Raw genomic sequence first — 18,522 nt, 5'->3', positions numbered from 1 at the left:
TGCGCCAGGCAGGAGGGCTGAGTCTACAGCGTCTGTTCCTTAGGATTGCGGGGAGCCTGTCACCGTGGTCCCTGGGCCCCCCAACCCTGGAGGAACCAGAAACACGGGCTGGGTGGGCACGGGGCAAGGTCACCTGGCGGTCCCTGCAGGGCCCTGAGTGTGTCCACCTTTCTGCCCACCCTCTCCTTTCCACTGAGACCCCCCAGTCACTGCCCCGCCACGGAGGCCGGGGCCCTGAGCCCTACAGGTGGCTCTGCTGGGCAGTCAGGCTCCTGCACTGCCCCAGGGCAGCAGGGCACAGGGCAGGAGCCAGTCAGCTCAGCCCTGGGACCAGAGGTCAGGCTGCTCCGGACACTGCACACCCGGGACACTTGGCGGAGGCCACAGAGGGGCTGCGGGCGGGCAGCCCCACAGCGAGTGGGAACGTGTTGGTTGAGTCGTGTTTGGGAATTTACAGTCTAGAGCAGTGGTTCTCAACCTTCCTCATGCCGCGACCCTTTAATACAGCTCCTCATGTTGTGGTGACCCCCAACCATACAATTATTTTCGTTGCTACTTAATAACTGTAATGTTGCTACAGTTATGAATCGTAATGTAAATATCTGATATGCAGGATGTATTTAGGTGACCCCAGTGAAAGGGTCATTTGACCCCCAAAGGGGTCGCGACCCACAGGTTGAGAACCGCTGGTCTAGAATGTCCGCACAGAGCAGGGACCCTGCAGAGCAAGCCAGGCGGGCGGCTCGGCACTCACAGGGGCTGGGCACACACACACACCCACACACCCACACACCCACACGGCAAAGACCTGGGAAACAGGAAGGACTCAGCCGCATTTTAATGTCGTAGAATCTTTGTCTCAAAATGTAAATCTCTGTGCACATCGCAAAGCGCCGTGACCGCGTTGCCAGGGGTGGGGCTGCCTTCCCTCCCCCGGGAGGAGAGGCCTGGGCAGAGGACGGACGCCAAAGGGCACACAGCTCCGGGGCCAGCAAACACGGGACCCTGCCTGGCCGCTGGCTGGTGGCCACTGGGCGCGGGAGGGCAGGAGTCCGCGTGGGGGCTGGTCACAGTCGGAGCAGGAGGCCAGCAGCGCCCTTGGGGGCGGGCAAGTCCCCGCAGCCTTCTTGGCCCGCAGAGCAGGCGCCCTCTGGGGCACCCCGCTCCTCCTCGGGGAGTCCCCGCGGGCCCTGCAGCCGCTGCTGCCGCTCCTGCGCCTGGCGTGCCCGGCTGGCGATGGCGCGCACGCGGCTCTGGCTGCGGGAGGAGCGGCGCTGGAAGCCGGGGCCGCTCGCCGCCCCCTCCCCGGCCGGGCCCAGGCTGGTGGGCGAGGTGATGTCCCCCGCCTGCTGGAAGCCCGTCAGCCAGAGCAGCTGCTCCGTCAGGGGGTCCCGCTGGGCGACCCGCCCCGCTGGCCCCTCCCCGGCCGGGCCCAGGCTGTGGCCCAGGCTTCTGCCCGGGCCCTCGACGCGGGGGGCGAAGTCGTCGGCGGTCAGGTCCCCCAGGCTCTTGGACTTGGTGGACGTGGGGCCGTCCCTGAGGCCGGCCGTGGGGAGGCGGGCCCGGGGGGCCAGGGGCCGGGGCCGCAGCTCGTCGGGGGCCGCAGGGAACTGGCCCGCAGCACGCAGGTTGGGGTTGGATTTGCTCTTGGTCACCGAGAGGAAGTCCAGGCGGGCGGCCGAGGCTGAGCAGGGCCGTAGGGGCAGGCGTCCAGCCGGGGCCCCCAGGAGGCTCTCCCTCCCCAGACCCAGGCCCGGCAGCGAGAGGTCGATGACCGTGTCGCCGGACGACAGGCTGGAGGACGAGGACACACTGTCCCGGTGGCTGCCGGGCTCCAGCCGCTGCCAGAGCCGGTCTCCGGCTGTGGCATCCGAGTACAGGGCCGGGGAGGGCCCGGCCAGGGACCGGCGTCCACTCAGGGGCTCCGAGGGCACCTGCCCCTCACTCTTGGCCCTTCTGACCAAGGGCAGATGGCCCAGGGCCCGGGGGTGGCCCCTGCTGTCCGTCTGGCTGCCGGGCGCCCCCTCACATGCTCCGCTGGGGCCCCCACCATGGCACGCCTGCCACCTGCTGTGGGGGGCTAGTCCTGAGTCCCCCTGGCTCCCGGTCCTGAGCTGGAGGGGCACCGCTGGGGGGCGCTCAGCCTGGGCTGCGGGGCCCGTGATACACCAGGGTCCCCCCTGGGCGGGGCCGGGTGGGGTGGCCGGCTGAGGCGGGGGCCCGGGGCCCAGCGCTGGCTCCTCAGCTATGGTCTCCAGGCTGCACAGCGAGGAGATGGACCTCTGCATGGAGAAGGGGCGGGGATCTGTGGGGAGAGGGAGAGGAGGGCGTCGGGTGCAGCCTGTGCCCCAGGCCCCAGTGACCAGGCCCCTCCAAGCCACACGGGGGCTGCACCCTGCCCTCCACTCCGCTGCCGCTGGGCCCTCCAGGCAGGGGCCGCACAGGGCACACGGGGCCGCTCAGGGCACACGGGCTCACACAGGGCACATGGGCTCACACAGGGCACACGGGGCCGCTCAGGGCACACGGGGCTCACACAGGGCACACGGGGGCCGCACAGGGCACACGGGGCTCACACAGGGCACACGGGGGCCGCACAGGGCACACGGGGGCCACACAGGGCACACGGGCTCACACAGGGCACACGGGGGCCGCACAGGGCACACGGGGCCCGCACAGGGCACACGGGCCCCGCACAGGGCACACGGGGGCCGCACAGGGCACACGGGCCCCGCACAGGGCACACGGGGCTCCGCACAGGGCACACGGGGCTCCGCACAGGGCACACGGGGGCCGCACAGGGCACACGGGCCCTGCACAGGGCACACGGGGCCGCACAGGGCACACGGGCCCACACAGGGCACACGGGGCTCACACAGGGCACACGGGGGCCGCACAGGGCACAAGGGGGCCGCACAGGGCACACGGGCCCACACAGGGCACACGGGCCCCGCACAGGGCACACGGGGCTCACACAGGTCACACGGGGGCCGCACAGGGCACACGGGCCCTGCACAGGGCACACGGGGCCGCACAGGGCACACGGGGCTCACACAGGGCACACGGGCCCACACAGGGCACACGGGGCTCACACAGGGCACACGGGGCCGCTCAGGGCACACGGGCTCACACAGGGCACATGGGCTCACACAGGGCACACGGGGCCGCTCAGGGCACACGGGGCTCACACAGGGCACACGGGGGCCGCACAGGGCACACGGGGCTCACACAGGGCACACGGGGGCCGCACAGGGCACACGGGGGCCACACAGGGCACACGGGCTCACACAGGGCACACGGGGGCCGCACAGGGCACACGGGGCCCGCACAGGGCACACGGGCCCCGCACAGGGCACACGGGGGCCGCACAGGGCACACGGGCCCCGCACAGGGCACACGGGGCTCCGCACAGGGCACACGGGGCTCCGCACAGGGCACACGGGGGCCGCACAGGGCACACGGGCCCTGCACAGGGCACACGGGGCCGCACAGGGCACACGGGGCCGCACAGGGCACACGGGCCCGCACAGGGCACACGGGGCTCACACAGGGCACACGGGGGCCGCACAGGGCACAAGGGGGCCGCACAGGGCACACGGGCCCACACAGGGCACACGGGCCCCGCACAGGGCACACGGGGCTCACACAGGTCACACGGGGGCCGCACAGGGCACACGGGCCCTGCACAGGGCACACGGGGCCGCACAGGGCACACGGGGCTCACACAGGGCACACGGGCCCACACAGGGCACACGGGGCTCACACAGGGCACACGGGGGCCGTACAGGGCACACGGGCCCCGCACAGGGCACACGGGGGCCGTACAGGGCACACGGGCCCACACAGGGCACACGGGGGCCATACAGGGCACACGGGCCCCGCACAGGGCACACGGGGCTCACACAGGTCACACGGGGGCCGCACAGGGCACACGGCCCCGCACAGGGCACACGGGCCCACACAGGGCACACGGGCTCACACAGGGCACACGGGCCCCGCACAGGGCACACGGGGGCCGCACAGGGCACATGGGGGCTGCCCCGTTACCTGGCACTTGGCTGCTCTCAGTTCCTAACTACGGAGGCCGCATGGGGACAGAAAGAATAGGGTGGTCAGCGTGGGGGCGGGGCTGGCCAGTGGGCGGAGGGACAGCAGGGCGGGGTGCAGGGAGGGGAGCAGGACGGCTCAGCTTCCCCCTCCCCAGTCGCCAGCCGGCCGGGAGGGGGCTCCAGGCCTGAATGCACCCCGGGGCCGGGTGCGCGTGGAAGCTGCGACCTGGGGTCCCACGGGGGATCGGAGCCCGGCCAGGAGTCAGGGGCATCGAGGCCCACTCCCCGGAGGACTGTGGGGCAGGGGCAGGGGCAGGGGCAGGACACCTCAGCCTGGCCCTGGGGGAGGCCGGGGGCGGGGTGTATGGACGCTGCCCGAGTCCTAGGAAGGCCCCAGGCCAGGGAGGGGAGCGGCAGGGGCACAGGGCGGGCCCCAGTGGCGTTGCTCCGGCTGCAGGACTCAGTGGGCACAGCCTGGCTTCAGTCCCCACCCAGGGGACACTCCGGGGTGAGGGCGCTGGGGCTGCACCTGCTCTCCCTCCCCTGGGCCCTCGGGGGTGGAGGGGGCCCCAAGAGCTAGAGGCCCGGGGTCAGGCTGGGTCAGGCAGGAGTGGGGGCGGGGCCGAGGGGAAGCCAGCGGAGCACATGGGGCGGCAGTCAGACAGGAAGCAAGGTGAGCGGGGTCCGGCCAGGCCATGCGGAGGGCACGCCACGGGGATGCCGGGGGCACTCCTGGTCTTACCGGTGGAGAACATGGGGGATTTACTCCTAATCTCCTCCAGCTTTTGAACGAACAGGGCATTCATCTCCCTCTGCAGGGCCCCCGGCTGCCTGCGGGCGCCCTCGGGCCAGCGGGGGGCCCCCTCGGGGCTGCGGGGGCTGCCTGAGCCCGACACCAAGCAGCCGCCCCCCGGCCCCGGGGGGGACCCTCTGCCGCCTCTGCCTGGGGCCACGTCGGGGGCCCCCAGCAAGTCCGACCGGCCACGGGGCTGCTGGTCGATGGCCTGATGCCCGTCCTGGGGCTCCGGGCTGGGGGGCCGCCCCCTCCGCAGGCTCTCGGCGTCCTCGCCGGCGCAGGAGCCCACCACGCACTTCATGCAGGAGGCGGCCATCCCGGCGGGCCCGGGGCCCTCGGGGACACGCGGCGGCCGCCCCTGCCCAGGGCTCCTCTCCGCCGGCACCTTACCTCGGGGGCTGGGGCCTCCGGGCTCCTCCCGGGCCAGGGCCTCGGGGGCCAGGCCGGGGCTGGGAGGTGCCACGTCCAGGGCCTCGCCCTCGGAGCCCGCGTCCTGCGTGCCCAGGACCAGCTCAGGGAAGGCCCTGTGGCCGGGCTTCTGGCTCTTGGCGGGGGCGCTGGCCGTGCGCCGCAGGAGCCGCTGGCTGACGGAGGGCCGGGGCGCGGGCCGCCCAGCAGCATGACTGTCCAGGGAGCCGGGCTTTGGGCCTCGGAGGAACAGACCTTTTAGGCCCAGAGCCTGCTTGACCTGCAAGAGAAGGAGCCCACGTAGCCGGCGGCCAGGCCCTGGGCAGGGACCGCCCCGCCAGCCCAGCTGCCCTTGGGCCGGCGGAGGGTCAGCTCGAGGAGGCCCCGTGGGCAGGCCAGCATCGGGCCGCTCAGGCTGTGTAGGGAGGGGTCTCCAGGCGCCTCTACCGGGGACTGAGGCTGCTGTGGCTCGGCGCTGACCAGGCCGGCACAGGTCCAGGCCCCCCCGCTGGTGGGGTCCGCAGGTCTGAGGGCAGACAGGACCCCAGGGCTCCCCCAAGCAAAGGCCTCAGAACCTGGACCCTGTGCCACCTCGCTGTGCACCTGCCTCAGGCCCCCGGGCCCCTGACTGCCAGGTGGGCGCCCACAGGGCGGTGCTGATGTGGAGAGAAGACGGGCTGAGAACCAGGTGAAGCAGGCCCGGCCCAGCTCACCGGGTGCCCCCCGGGCACTGCAGGCCGAGAATCAAGCACAGGCCGGTGCAGGCCAGGCCCGCTCTCCATGCCCCTGCCCACCCGCGCCCGGAGGTGCTGCCGCCGCCAGGCAGCCTTTCCCAGCCTCACCCTGCCCCCTACGCACATGGCCCAAGGGCAGGGCTCACACCAGCTCGGTGCCCTGGACCGCCAGCCCGGAGGGTCAGGGCAAGGCCACTCCCAGCAGCCTCCCCGCCTGAGGAGGGCAGCGGGGCTCCCCGGGACCGGCGGGCGAGTGCCAGCGAGGCCAGCAGCTGCAGCTCGCGGGCACAGAGGCCGGAGGGTCCTCACATGCAGAGACCCAGGACACGGGGCCCTTCCGGGCAGAGGCGCTGGAGCGGCCAGCACTTGAATCAGCTTCCGGATTCAAGGTCCCAAATGCAAAGCAGTTGGGTCCACGGTGGCTGGGAAGCCATTTAGAAGAAGGTCCAGGATTCAAGCTCGGAGCACCTGGTCCCTGGGACCACCCCACCCGGCGCTAGGAGTCAGGAGCACACGGGGACACACGAGGGGTGCAGAGCGGGGAGGTGGGAGAGGGTGCGGTGCGGGGAGAGCTTGCAGCTATGACAGGACACTGGCGGGCGAGGCGGAGGGGCCCACGGGAGGCCTGGCCAGTCCTGGACCTGCTTCTAAATGCTGCTCTGCGGCGGACGATGGCCCGAGGAACCCGGAACCCAGTCCCCGTCACGATCCATGTCACATGAGCGGGCAGTCCCCACAGGCTACCAGGAGTCACGGATGCTAATGGCCGCCCGAGCATGCGGGTGGGCGCTGCGCCCCGCGCCCGGTACCTGCGAGCTTCTAAGGGGCTTTGCTCCTAAAGGTGGGCTGGGGCCTAGAGAGCGCACTGCAAGACCAAGAGACAGAGCGGCAGCGGTGAGGCACGGACAGCGGGCGCGGCCCGCGGACACACGGACGGACGGACGGACGGACGGACGACAGACGGCGAGCGCTGGGAGGCTTGCAGAGCCCACGTCCGGCCGGCAGCTCGCCCGTGGAGCGTGGCGGGAGAGAGATGGTTAGTGTGGGGGCTGCCGGGCCCTGGCACCGGACCTGGGCCCCCTGGGCCCTGATGGCTGGGAAAGTGAAGCCAGGCCGGCCGGCAGAGGCGGTGAGCTGGGGGGAGGGGGCGGAGCCAGGCCACGCCCTCTGGGGGGGTGAAGAGCCGGGACCCCGAGGAGGAGCGGGGGCTCAGGAGACAGAGGGAGGGTGGCGGGGCCCTCGGAGGGCCAGGACGTCCCCCTCCTGGTGCCCGTGGCCGCCGGGGCCCGGAGCTCAGGGGCCCTCATCCCCCGTCACAGGTGGAGGAACGGGCCCGCAGGTCACCCCTCGACCTCAGGGCCGGTCCCTGCTGGGGTGCGCGGGCGGCCCTGCGGTGGGACTCACCTTACCACTGACGTCACTGATGGCCACGTGGACAAAGATGGAGGCCTCCTCCATGCCCTCCAGGTACACGTGCCGGTAGCCTGAAACGGCGAGTCAGGCTGGCGCCGCCCCCCCACTCCATTCCAGGCCCCGAGGTCCTGGCCACAACCCCCGCCCAGGCCTGGGCTCCGGCTCCTCGGGAAGCCACCGGGAATGGCCCGCCCACAGGGGCCTCTTCCTCCTCGACCCTGTCCACGAAGTTCCCGCGGCCTTCCCCACAGCGCCCTCTGGGCCCCTGGCCCACCCGTGGCCGAAGCCAACTCGCGGGGGAAGCTGAGCCCCACCCGGCCCGGTCCCTCTGGCTGCAGGGACGCTGGTCTCCATGGAGGACGCTGGTCTCCGTGGGGACCTGGGCCGGGCTCTGCCCTCCCCGCCTTGCTGGCACCCTTGCCCACCTGGCATCATGCTGCTGAAGGCCAGCGTCCTCTGGCCGATGAAGTCGCGCCCGATGGGGTCGTGGTCCCAGACGAGGAAGCGTACCAGTGCAATGTCGGGCATGTGCACCACGAACACCAGGGTCTCCTCCCACATGGGGTTGAACCCTGGAGGCCACCGGGAGGAGGTGTCACCTCGGCCCCGGCTCCAGCCCGGAGGCCAGCTGGGCCCACACCTTCCTCCTGGACGGGGCCGCTTGCTGAAGGGAGCAACACTGGGGGCCGGGGGCCGGGGGCCGGGGGGCCCAGCTGGATGGTGACTTGGGTGACAGGAGGCGGCCCTGGCCCTGCCGTTCCGTCAGCCCGGCCTTGCCAGCGTGGCAGCTGTGCTGCGGCCGGGCACCTGGCACGGGGGCCGCATGCCCTCACCGTTGTCGTCCACCACGCGGGTCTGCTCCTTGCTGCAGTCCACCGGGAGCCCGATGACCTCCACCTCCACGAAGGGGTCGATGATCTGCGCGGAGGATAGGGTGACGCCGGGCCGGGCCGGGCCCCCTCCGCCCCGCGTGCCCGGCACCCCCCTACCTCCCCACGGTCCCCCAGCATCGAGTCGCGCGGCTTGGGGAGCTGCTGCCCGCTGATGATGCGAAGCACCAGCTGCTTCTTGAGCTGCCCGGGCAGGGGGTCCTCCGAGTTGGGGTTGAAGATGCCTGAGGGGGGGCAGGAGGCTGACTGGCAGGACAGACCCCCCAGCACCGGCTGCACGGCGCCCCCCCCCCCCACGGGACAGCGCCCAGCCCAGGAGGGAGGTCAGCCTTGCAGCGCCCGCCCTGGCGCCTGCACGCCGGTCCCTGTGTCGCCCGGTGCCATCCCCTCGCATCAGTGAGCGAAGGGCTGAGCACGTGGGCAAGGCCACCTGCCTCTGGGGGGGAGTGAGGGGGGCAGGGGCCGGGGGGGGGCAGTCCTGGTGACAGGGCAGTGAGGCCTGGGCTGGCTGAGAATGTGGGTGCGAGAGGCGCCAGGAGGGTGTGGGAGCGGCGAGGGTCGCACGGAGGAAGCCGGGAGAACGCCGAGGTGTCGGAGGAGGTGGCGGCTCCTGCGAAGGCCAGGGCGCAGGTGCCAGCGGGACCCCTGCTGTGCAGCCCGTCCCCGTCCCCGGGTGCCGGTCCCTCACCCTGGCACATGCACGGGGGCTTGAGCACGTAGCCGCAGTTGCCGTTGGCGCTGAACTTGGCCCGGTTCAGCTGCAGCATCCGCCCCTCCGACTGGTAGTTCAGGGCGACTGCAGGCCAGGACGAGAGGGCGGGTCTTCGCCGTGACGTCCCCCAACCCTGCACGGTGCCCCTGAGCCCGGCGGTCGCTGACACAGCGGGGGCCCTGGGGCTCACAGGTGCGCACAGCCAGGGCACGCGTCCGTCCAGGCAGACGGCCCCCCAGCCCTCAGGCGCCCGAGGACAAGGACCCCAGCCCCATGTCTGGCGGGGGAAGTTGGCAGGAGACTGCACAGGTCCAGAGCCGTAGAGAAAAGCAAGCAGAGGAGCTCAGAGCACAGGCCGCACCCCTTCTGGCCTCCATGCCCCCCGACTTCTGTGTCCCCCCGTCCTCCACGCCCCCCCAGCCTCCACATCCCCCTGACCTCAGCACCCTTGGCCTCCGTGCCCCCCTGACCTCGGCGCCCTTGGCCTCCATGCCCCCCTGACCTCAGCACCCTTGGCCTCCGTGCCCCCCTGACCTCAGCACCCTTGGCCTCCATGCCCCCCTGACCTCGGCGCCCCTTGGCCTCCGCACCGAGGGTGGCTCCGCGCACCCACCCATCTGGCAGCCGGCGTTCCAGAAGGGCTGCGGGTTGTAGTTGCTGGAGTCCACGCGGTAAGAGGAGGGGTAGATGCGGGACAGCTGGCGCTGGTTGAAGCGCAGGTACTGCTCCGGCTTCTGCTGCAGGACCTGCTGCGCCCTCGTCTCGCTGAAAGACGACACCTGCCAGCTGGACGCCACTGCGGGTGCCACGGCGGCGTCAGGGCCCGGGTCAGCCCGGCGCCCCCACCCCACAGCCCCCCGAGCCCGGGCGCCCCTCACCCTCCGTGTCCACGTCGTGGGAGCCCACGGACTTCGTGTACTTCACCAGGTCCGACAGGGCCCGCGACAGCTGCATGGTCTTCTTCTGCCGGGTGGCCCTGTGCGGGGGGGGGGGGGGGGGGGGGGGGGGGGGACGGGGCGGGCGGTCAGGACCTGAGGTTCCACCAGGGTCACTGGTTCATGGAGAACATCCACCCGGCGTCCGTTCGGCCTGGGTTCCAGGCGCCAGGACGTGCAGTGGACACACAGCAGACACGCTGGGAGGCGACACTGAGCCCCCAGAGGACACCTCTCTGACCTCTGACCTGGATGGCGCTCCTGGAGCAAGCGCCGGGCCTGCCTGGCCAGCCCCTCTTCCTCCCGGCCACACCCGGGACCCCTGCCCGCCCCTCTGCCTGCCCTGAGCCCTCCATGGCTGGCACATCTGACTTTGGCCGTGGCCAGGACAACGGCCACTGTCTATTCGAGGGTCTGGGGGCAGGCCCTGACCCTCGGTTCTGGGCGCCCTGTGGGTCCAGGTCCTCGTCCGCCTCTTCCACGCTGGCCACCTTCTTCAGCTTGCTGCTCCTCTTCTGTGGAGGGAGGCAGAGTCAGGACCAGGGCCGGGCCCTGCGGGAGGTGCAGAGGGCGTGCTGGGCCTGCCCCGCCCCTGCAGGGCCCTGTCAGCCGGGGCAGGGTGACCCGAGCTCGACCCACTGGGGGTCAGGGGACGGCCACGGAGGCCCCTGCTCCGTCAGCCCCAGCCAGGGGTCCGGGCCCAACACCTGCAGCGGGTGAGGCCGCCAGGAGCTAAAGGGAGGTGCTGGGAGGTATGCCAGGGCCCTGGGGGCTGGAGGAGGGACAGCCGGGCACAGGGCGGCAGGGAGGACCCCAGCCCCCGCCCCCACCTTGCGCTTGGAGAGGCTGTGCACGAGCAGCCGGCTGTTCCGTCTGCTGGCCCCAGCGTCCTCCCCGGAGTCCACGTCCTCCTCAGCCTTGGGGCGGGGGGGGGGGGGGGGGGGCGGGACAGACAGGGAACAGGTGAGCCCAGCACCAGGCAGGCGGGTGGGCAGGCAGCTTCTCCAGGGAGCCAGGAGGCCTTCCTGGAGGAGGGGGCTGAGGGGGCTGAGGGAGGGGGTAGCAGGTGAGCTGTCTGGGCCCTTCCTGGGGGGCTGCTTGAAACTCATTATGTCCTCCGTTCGCAGGTGGCAGACAGCCCTCGGGGAAGCCGGCTTATGTGATCCCCAGGGCAGCCCCATGCCTCTGGCGCTGCCGGCTCCCTGCAGTGGCCATGGTTCCACCTCATGAGGCGGCCCCCAGCCCCGCCCCCCACAGCTGCTCTGCTCACCTCGACAGGGTCCCTTCCCTGCCGGGCCCCTGCCCCAGGCACAGCCGGCCCATCCCTCCCGAAGCTCACGCACAGGCCCAGGGCTACTGGGAGCCTGTGCGGGCGTCCTGAGCCCCCGCCCCCCCCCCCCCGCCCGCCCCCAGCCCCCTCCAGAGGCTGACAGATGGGTCCAGCTCTGCTCGGGCCGTGGGACCCCCTCCTGACTCATCTGCGTCCAGGTGGGGGTGCACCTGAGGCCAAAGGGTCCGTGATGGACAAGCACAGTGAGGCGTGTCCGTGACCCACTGGCCAGATGCCCACCCACCGCCCGGGTCCCCCTGATTCTCTGTGGCTCTACCCGGTCACCCCAGCAGGAGAGAGCAGGTGCTGCCCCCCATCCTCACACCTGGAGCTTCCCCTCGCCTCCTCCAAGAAGCCTTCCCTGAATGCCTCCCCTCCCCCGACGGGGAAGCTGCTCAGACCAAGGCCCGGGGCCCGCTGCCTCCTGTGCCCGCCGGTGCGCCCTGGGGCTGCCCGGCCGAGGAACGGCAGGGACCTCACATCACTGCCCAGCTGGGCTCACTGCCCACCACCCCCTGGGCCTCAGGCACCGTCTCCTCCGCCTGGGCATCTTGAGACTGAAAATAGACGCCGCCTGTCAGCTCCCGGCATGGGGCGCCCTCGAGTCTGTAGGGTGACAGCAGCCCCCTGCACCCGGGGGTGGGCCGCGCACCCGCATCTGAACATACCCAAGGGGCCGGCCCTCGTCACCGTGGCGGGGAGCTGCCTCCCCTCCCCGCCGGGCTTGCAGGGCAGTGGGGTCTGAGACGGGGTGGGCAGGGCTCCCCTGAGACAGGTCTGCACCCCACCTGCCGAGGTCAGCGCCCTGCCCACACGGCTGGAGGGGCTCACTGCTGCTTCAAGGCTCGCTGCCCCCCAGGGACCCTGATGGCTCAGCCTCACTGACCCAGGCTGGGACCCCCGCACCTCGTGCCTGCTGTGACAGCCCACCCCTGTTTTGTCACCGAGGGTACTTCTCCGAGCCCAGCTGCCCTTTCCCACGAGGCTGTGGGGGGCTCTGGGCAGCCCTGCCCCCGGGATGGGCTTGGCCCTGAGATCTGGCCTGTCCCTCCCTGTCACTCAGGAGACCCTTCAGTGGGAGGGCCTGCCCCCAGCCCCAGGCAACGCTCCAATGGCTCCCCCAGGAGCGGCCGGGGGCAGGGGGCAGGGGGCAGGGGGACAGAGCAGCCACACAAATGGGGCAAACTGGCTCTCAGCTACCCACTGTAACATGGGGACGGCTGTGGTCCTGTGCAGGTGAGCATGTGTGTGAGTGTGCAGCTGTGAGTGCGGGGATGTGCAGGTGTGCAGGTGTACACAGGTGTACACAGGTGTGCATGTAGGTGTGCATGTTTGCACAGGTTTGGGTGTGCAGGTGTGCAGGCATGCACAAAATGTGTACACAGGTCCATGTGTGCACAGGTTTCCTGTGCATGGATTCACATGTACAGGTGTGTACAGGTGTGTACAGGTGTGTGCATGTGTGTGCTGCTATGCTGGCATGTATGGGTTTATGTACACATGGGTGTGCAGGTGTGCACTGTGAGGGTGTGTGGATACACACGTGTGTGCTGTGTGTGCTATGTGGGTGTGTGGATACACACGTGTGTGCAGGGGTGCACTGTGAGGGTATGTGGATACACACGGGTGTGCAGGTGTGTGCACTGTGAGGGTGTGTGGATACACACGTGTGTGCTGTGTGTGCTATGTGGGTGTGTGGATACACACGTGTGTGCAGGGGTGCACTGTGAGGGTATGTGGATACACACGGGTGTGCAGGTGTGTGCACTGTGAGGGTGTGTGGATACACACGTGTGTGCAGGTGTGTGCTATGTGGGTGTGTGGATACACACGGGTGTGCAGGTGTGCACTGTGTGGGTGTGTGGATACACATATGTGTGCAGGTGTGCGCTGTGTGGGTGTGTGTGGCCACACACGTATGTGCAGGCGTGCACGGATGCACACGGGTGTCTGCTCGTGCACGCTGACACCGGCAGGCGCTCACCTTCTTGCGTGCGGCCCTGTGCCCGGGCCTCCCTGGCAGGGGCAGCGCGGAGACCGCGAAGTCGTTCAGGTCCTCGCAGTCCCGGATCCTCGACTCCTTGATCAGGGAGTCCAGCTTCCGCTTGGCCACGTGCTCCACCCGCTTCCGGTTGGTGGAGGCCTGCGGCAGGAGAGGCCAGCCTGGATCAGCCCAGCCCCTGGGGCAGCAGCGATGACGGAGCCGGGCCGGGCAGTCCCCAGGGGCCCCGATGAGCTCTGGCCCCCGGGCAGGGCCTGGGCTGTGGGCCTCAGCGCTGGGCACAGGTGGGGCTGGATGCCAGGCCGACTGCATCGCCAGCAGGAAGCAGCCCCCTGGGCCTCCTAAACCACCTGCAGCCGCAGCCTGAGCTCCCGCCCGCCGTGGCCCCTGGGGAACCCTGTGTGGCCTGGATGGGCCCAGGGACAGGAGGTGCTAATTAGAGGCTGGGGGCCCACAGCACAGCCTCCGGGCTCCTCAGCCCCCGCCTCTCGGCCCAACCCCGCCCAGCGCTGCCCTGAGCCAACGTGAGGAGGGGCAGCGCCTGTGGGGGTGATCGCCGGGCACCCGCTGGGCAGGCTGGCTCTTCCCGCTCAGTTCTCAGCATTGGGGCTGGCACTGCCCGGAGGCGGGGCAGGACCTCGGGCACCCAGGCGGGCGCTGGGGTTGGCTGGAGAGAGGCGAGGAGGGACGTCCGGGGTGGAGCCCAGGCAGGCGCAGGTGTGGGAGGGAGCGGTGAGGGGACGGGGTGCTCCCAGCGCCACCCCCCCACCTGCTGAGGGCAGCCTGAGGGCGCAGGCTGTGGGAACAGTGCCTCAGACGTGGCTCAGAAATGGGAACCAGGTCAGGCCAGGGCGCGGCCAGCCCAGCGGTCACTGACAGGGGCCCAGCTCCAGTGTGGTGGGAGGGGCCTCCGGGGCCTGGGGCCGTGCGTGTGCCCAGCAGCCAGTGGCCAGCACGCCCCTGGCCACCTGCCCAGCCCCTCTCTCCTGGCCCCCCGTCCCCCCGCCCCCCCGTCCCCCCGCCCCCACTCACATCCCCATTGAGAAGCTTGCAGTCCTCGTCCATCTCGTCCGCGCTGTCCTCGTCCGACACCTCGCCCTCCTCCGCGTCCTCGCTGATGTTGGGGGGCAGCTTCTTGCCCTGGGGGAGGGGGGGCCGTGGGGGCTGGTTCAGCCGCAGGGGCACAGGGAGGGCTTCGCAAGCGTGCACGGGGCCCCAGGCAGTGGGGCTGGGCCGGCCGGGCAGCCATGTGGGAGGGGACGCCTGTGTGTGCATGTGGAGGTCCCCAGACGGTGTGGCCACGATGGGGAGACTGGGCCAGGTCAGGGGCAGGTGGCACAGAGCCCCAGCCCGTGGAGTGAGGCCCTGCCCCCGCCCTGCCCTGAGTCGGGCCCAGCAAGATCCACCCCCGCCCAGGAGGCAGGCGGGGCTCACCTTCACCAGGACCTTGCCCTTGAGCGCCTGTGGTGAGGGCAGCAGGGAGGCGTCCTCGCTGCTCACGGACGACAAGTCCAGCTTGTCCCCGAGGATGTCGGTCAGGTACTGGGCCATCTTCTTCTGCTGGGCCACACTGCAGTGGTTCTCGATGGACAGGATCACCGGGTACCTGCGGCCCACGCGGGAGGGGCAGGTGAGGCCGGGAGCCTGGGCCCCCTGTGCAGACCCAGGGGCCCTGCTGCACGGACTGAGAGGGGTCTCCCCGGGAGCCCGGGCTGCATGGGGCTGCCGGCCGCTCCGGGAGGGGCCCACCAGCAGCTCTGAAAAGCACCTGGCAGGTGTGAGAGGAGCTGGGAGGACTGAGGGTGGAGAAGGCGCACTTGCCCGGCCCGTGTGGCTCAGGGGCTGAGCGTCGACCTACGAACCAGGAGGTCAGGGTTCAATTCCCGTCAGGGCACAGGCCCGGGTTGTGGGCTCGATCCCCAGTAGGGGGTGTGCAGGAGGCAGCCGATCCATGATTCTCTCTCTCTCCCCCCTCCCTTCTTTTCTGAACTCGATAAAAAATATGTTTTAAAAAATGGAAGACAAGAGAAGGCACGCGCTCCTGCCCCAGGAGAAGACATAGGCGCTGGGAACTCCAGGAAAACAGGAGGCCGTGTGCAGCAGGTCGCAGTCGGGCTCCACACGAGCGAGCGGAGGCGGCAAGGGCGCCAGGCGAGGGCGGCCGCGGGGAGGACGGGACCCGCTGGCCCGGACCCTGCGGCTGCCCCGGGCCCGGCGCTGGCCCCTCAGAGCAGCGTCTGGGGAACACGGGCCCCCAGCGTCTGCGGGCGCAGCAGGCTGCTCGTTCTGTTCTTCTGTTGCTTGATTTTTTTTAAAAAAACCAAGCACACATTCTACTTGGATTTTTGCCAGAAAAACAACAGGATCCTTTCAGAGAATGTAGGTCACGCAGACCGGAGGACGCAGGCAGAGGGAGATGGGCCAGCCCTGCGATGTGGAGACGCCGCAGGTCTTGAGGCGAAGGTGCGCATCGCCCCGCTTCTCAGGCCAGGAGGGGCTGCACCGGGGCCCGGGGGCAGGGGGAGAACCTGTGTCTGCAGAGGCTGCCGGCCCGTGGGGAGCAAGCTCGGTCCTGAGACCCCGCGGCACCAGCTCCTGGGCAGCCTCAGGCCCCTGTGTGTCCAGCTCCGCCTGAGACGCCCTCCCCTGCAATCCAGGGGCCAGCAACCCGCCCCCGCCCCCTCTCCCCCCGCCGCCAGCCTCCGTGGCCTAGACTCGGAGGTAACGCTAATGGCACCGGGAGGCGGCCGCTATTCCAGAAATGAAATGGGATTTTGTCAATAGTGTCTGTGGCCGCCGCTGAGTGACAGCGAATGGAGTCTGGACACCGGGCTGGGCTAGTTAGTGCGGAGACGCACGGCTGCGGGCGCTGACAGTCCCCGTGTGTGTGTGTGTGCGTGTGCGTGTGCATGTATGTGTGCGTGTGCGTGTGCACCGCCCACACAGCCCCACCCGCACGCTGGCCTCTCTCCGGGGCCACCCCCGGCCCAGCCCACCCTCGGCCAGAGACCCTGGAGCCAGCCGCTCAGCCGCTCCAGCCACAGCCCGGAAAGGGGGGGCAGGGCAGGGGCAGGGGCGGGAGGAGCCCTCGAGGCCCGCCCCCGGGGCCAGTCTCTGCCACTCACTCGTTCTTCTCATTATTTTTTTTGGTTCATCCTCACCCGAGGATATTTTTCCATTGATTTTAGAAAGAGTGGAAGAGAGAGGGAGAGACAGAGAGAAACATGGATGTGAGAGAAACACATCGATGGGCTGCCTCCCACCAGAGCCTCGTCCAGGGCCTGGGCAGGGGAGGAGCCTGCAACCCAGGTCTGTGCCCTTGACCGGAATCAAACCCGGGACCCTTCAATCCCCAAGCCAACACTCTATCCACTGAGCCACACCGGCCAGGGCCACTCACTCGTTCTTGGCGAAGGCGTATCTGTTGATGGTCTCAATGACGTCTTTGAAGAGGATCTTGGAGGTCAGGGTGTAGCCGTGGTGCACGATGGGCTCCCCGTCGGGCCCGTCCCAGCAGTCCACTGCGGGCAGGAGACCCGGTCAGCCCCCGGCCGCCCTGCCCGAGCCCCGCAGCCGTGAACTCCAACAGAGGGGGGTCCCCTGGCTCCATCACCGACCTGCCGAGCCTACCGGGCCGAGGGCAGACACCCTGCCCAGAGACCCCGGGGCTCCTGGGCCCCCCCCACACCAACACGCCAGCCGTGGCCAGGTCCGGCCCTCCGCGGGGGGTGGCGGCCCCGAGCCCCGCACGCACCCTCCACGCAGCGGCAGCCGGCCTGCAGCACCCAGGCGTACATGTCCGCCCGCGACTGGGACATGAGCTGGTCGCCCACGAGGTAGGTGTTGTGGGAGGAGGTGATGAAGTAGTGGCTCAGGGGCCGCGTCATGTCCTGGTGCACGCGGTGGTGCTCGGGGTTGAAGATGTCGCCGGCCGGGCTGCGCGTGTAGTTGGTGAAGCCTGGGGGGGGGGGGTTGGGGGGGCTCAGCCCTGGTGCCGGGCCGTCTCGGGATCCCCCGGCCCCCAGCCCCCCGGTCCCTTCCCCCAGAGCAGGGAGCAGCTGCTCAGGCTGCCGGCCGGGCCCACGGGCTGCCCTCGGCGCCCCCACACCCATGGCCGCCTGGGATAGCGGAGGGACGGGGACGCCCACTCACCGTCGATGCCCAGCACCCCCTTGCTCTTGTTTTCAGGGCAGGGCTCGAACTGCTCGATGATGTCCTGGCAGCTTTCGAGCGTCACCCCCGTCATCTGGGCCAGAGAAGGGGCAGAGCCGGGCCAGCCCGTCACTCGCCGGGCCTCTGCCTCCCGCCCGGCTCTGACGCCCAGTCAGGGCTGGCTGCAGCGGGGGTGGCTCGGTCCCTGCCCTGGGCTTCCCTGCCCGGGGCTCGCTGGCCACCTCCAGCATCACATGACGGGACTGTGGCCAGCAGACCAGGTGGTCACGTGGCTTTGGCTCTGAGGATCCTTCAAGCAGGGAAGGGCTCTTGGGCCCCTCGGCTGGGCCATCCCCATGGCCACCCCCATGACCACCCCCATGGCCACCCCCATGGCCGCGTTGGGGGCCCTGAGTGCTGTGGACGGGGCAGGGTTGGCAGCGGGCAGGGCCTGAGGGTGAGAAGGTGCAGCAGAGCCCGCCCACACCCCACTGGGAGGAGCCCGGGGCCCAAGGATCCTGCCCTTCCCCTGCCCCCCTTGCTGCTACCCAAGTCCTCCCAGGGGCTCAGCGGGCAGAGCCAGCCAGACCCCCGTGGCGGGAACAGGACCAGGTAGGAAGGCTGGATGGGGAAGCCCAGTCCCATGGGGGCCCCACACTGAAGACCGTGCCGTGGTCGCGGGGGGCTCCCTCTGGAAGCCGGGGTGCCCGCCGCCAGGACCCGCCCCGCCCCCCACGGGGCCCCACCTTCTGCTCCACCTCCAGGAAGCGCTGCAGGTCGGCGGCGGCCAGGTGGTCCTTGTGGCCGCTGTAGGCCAGCAGGAGCAGGTAGAGGTCCCGGCGGGTGGACATCATCTTGTAGAAGGCGCAGAACTCCTCGAAGCCCAGCGTGCCCTGCTGGTCGTCCGTGTCCGCCTCCTGCAACACGAGGCCTGCGGGTCCCGGCGCCCACCCCAGCGCCACCACAGGGCTCCCCCGGGCCCACCCCAGCGCCACCCACAGGGCTCCCCCGGGCCCACCCCAGCCCCACCCACAGGGCTCCCCCGGGCCCACCCCAGCCCCACCCACAGGGCTCCCCCGGGCCCACCCCAGCGCCACCCAC

General features: G+C 70.5%; 1 protein-coding gene across 2 annotated transcripts in view; it reads right to left on the bottom strand.

Moving 5' to 3' along the window:
• Positions 1-820: 820 nt before the first annotated feature.
• Positions 821-18,522, bottom strand: part of PLCH2 (phospholipase C eta 2) — a 50,772-nt gene continuing 33,070 nt past the window's right edge. Inside the window, exons 6-23 of one of the 2 annotated variants that reach the window (XM_070403886.1) lie at positions 18,168-18,338; positions 17,422-17,515; positions 17,024-17,227; positions 16,670-16,790; positions 14,704-14,875; positions 14,302-14,409; positions 13,252-13,410; positions 10,768-10,854; positions 10,370-10,452; positions 9,881-9,978; positions 9,616-9,798; positions 8,979-9,086; positions 8,390-8,514; positions 8,234-8,318; positions 7,826-7,972; positions 7,392-7,471; positions 5,236-5,533; positions 821-2,305 (exon numbers count right to left, since the gene is read on the bottom strand). In XM_070403886.1, the coding sequence (XP_070259987.1) occupies positions 1,068-2,305; positions 5,236-5,533; positions 7,392-7,471; positions 7,826-7,972; positions 8,234-8,318; positions 8,390-8,514; positions 8,979-9,086; positions 9,616-9,798; positions 9,881-9,978; positions 10,370-10,452; positions 10,768-10,854; positions 13,252-13,410; positions 14,302-14,409; positions 14,704-14,875; positions 16,670-16,790; positions 17,024-17,227; positions 17,422-17,515; positions 18,168-18,338 (3,561 nt within the window). In that variant the 3' untranslated portion in view covers positions 821-1,067. Of the gene's footprint in view, positions 2,306-4,093; positions 5,534-7,391; positions 7,472-7,825; positions 7,973-8,233; positions 8,319-8,389; positions 8,515-8,978; positions 9,087-9,615; positions 9,799-9,880; positions 9,979-10,369; positions 10,453-10,767; positions 10,855-13,251; positions 13,411-14,301; positions 14,410-14,703; positions 14,876-16,669; positions 16,791-17,023; positions 17,228-17,421; positions 17,516-18,167; positions 18,339-18,522 lie in introns of those variants that run through there. The other variant, XM_070403887.1, reaches the window with a different exon arrangement.

Source organism: Myotis yumanensis, unplaced genomic scaffold, assembly GCF_028538775.1.
Source record: "Myotis yumanensis isolate MYYU_CA2020_CCGP unplaced genomic scaffold, mMyoYum1.0.hap1 SCAF_2, whole genome shotgun sequence".
Classification (NCBI taxonomy): domain Eukaryota; kingdom Metazoa; phylum Chordata; class Mammalia; order Chiroptera; family Vespertilionidae; genus Myotis; species Myotis yumanensis.
The sequence above is the reverse complement of the archived record's forward strand: the minus strand, read 5'-3'. Positions and strand labels throughout refer to the sequence as shown.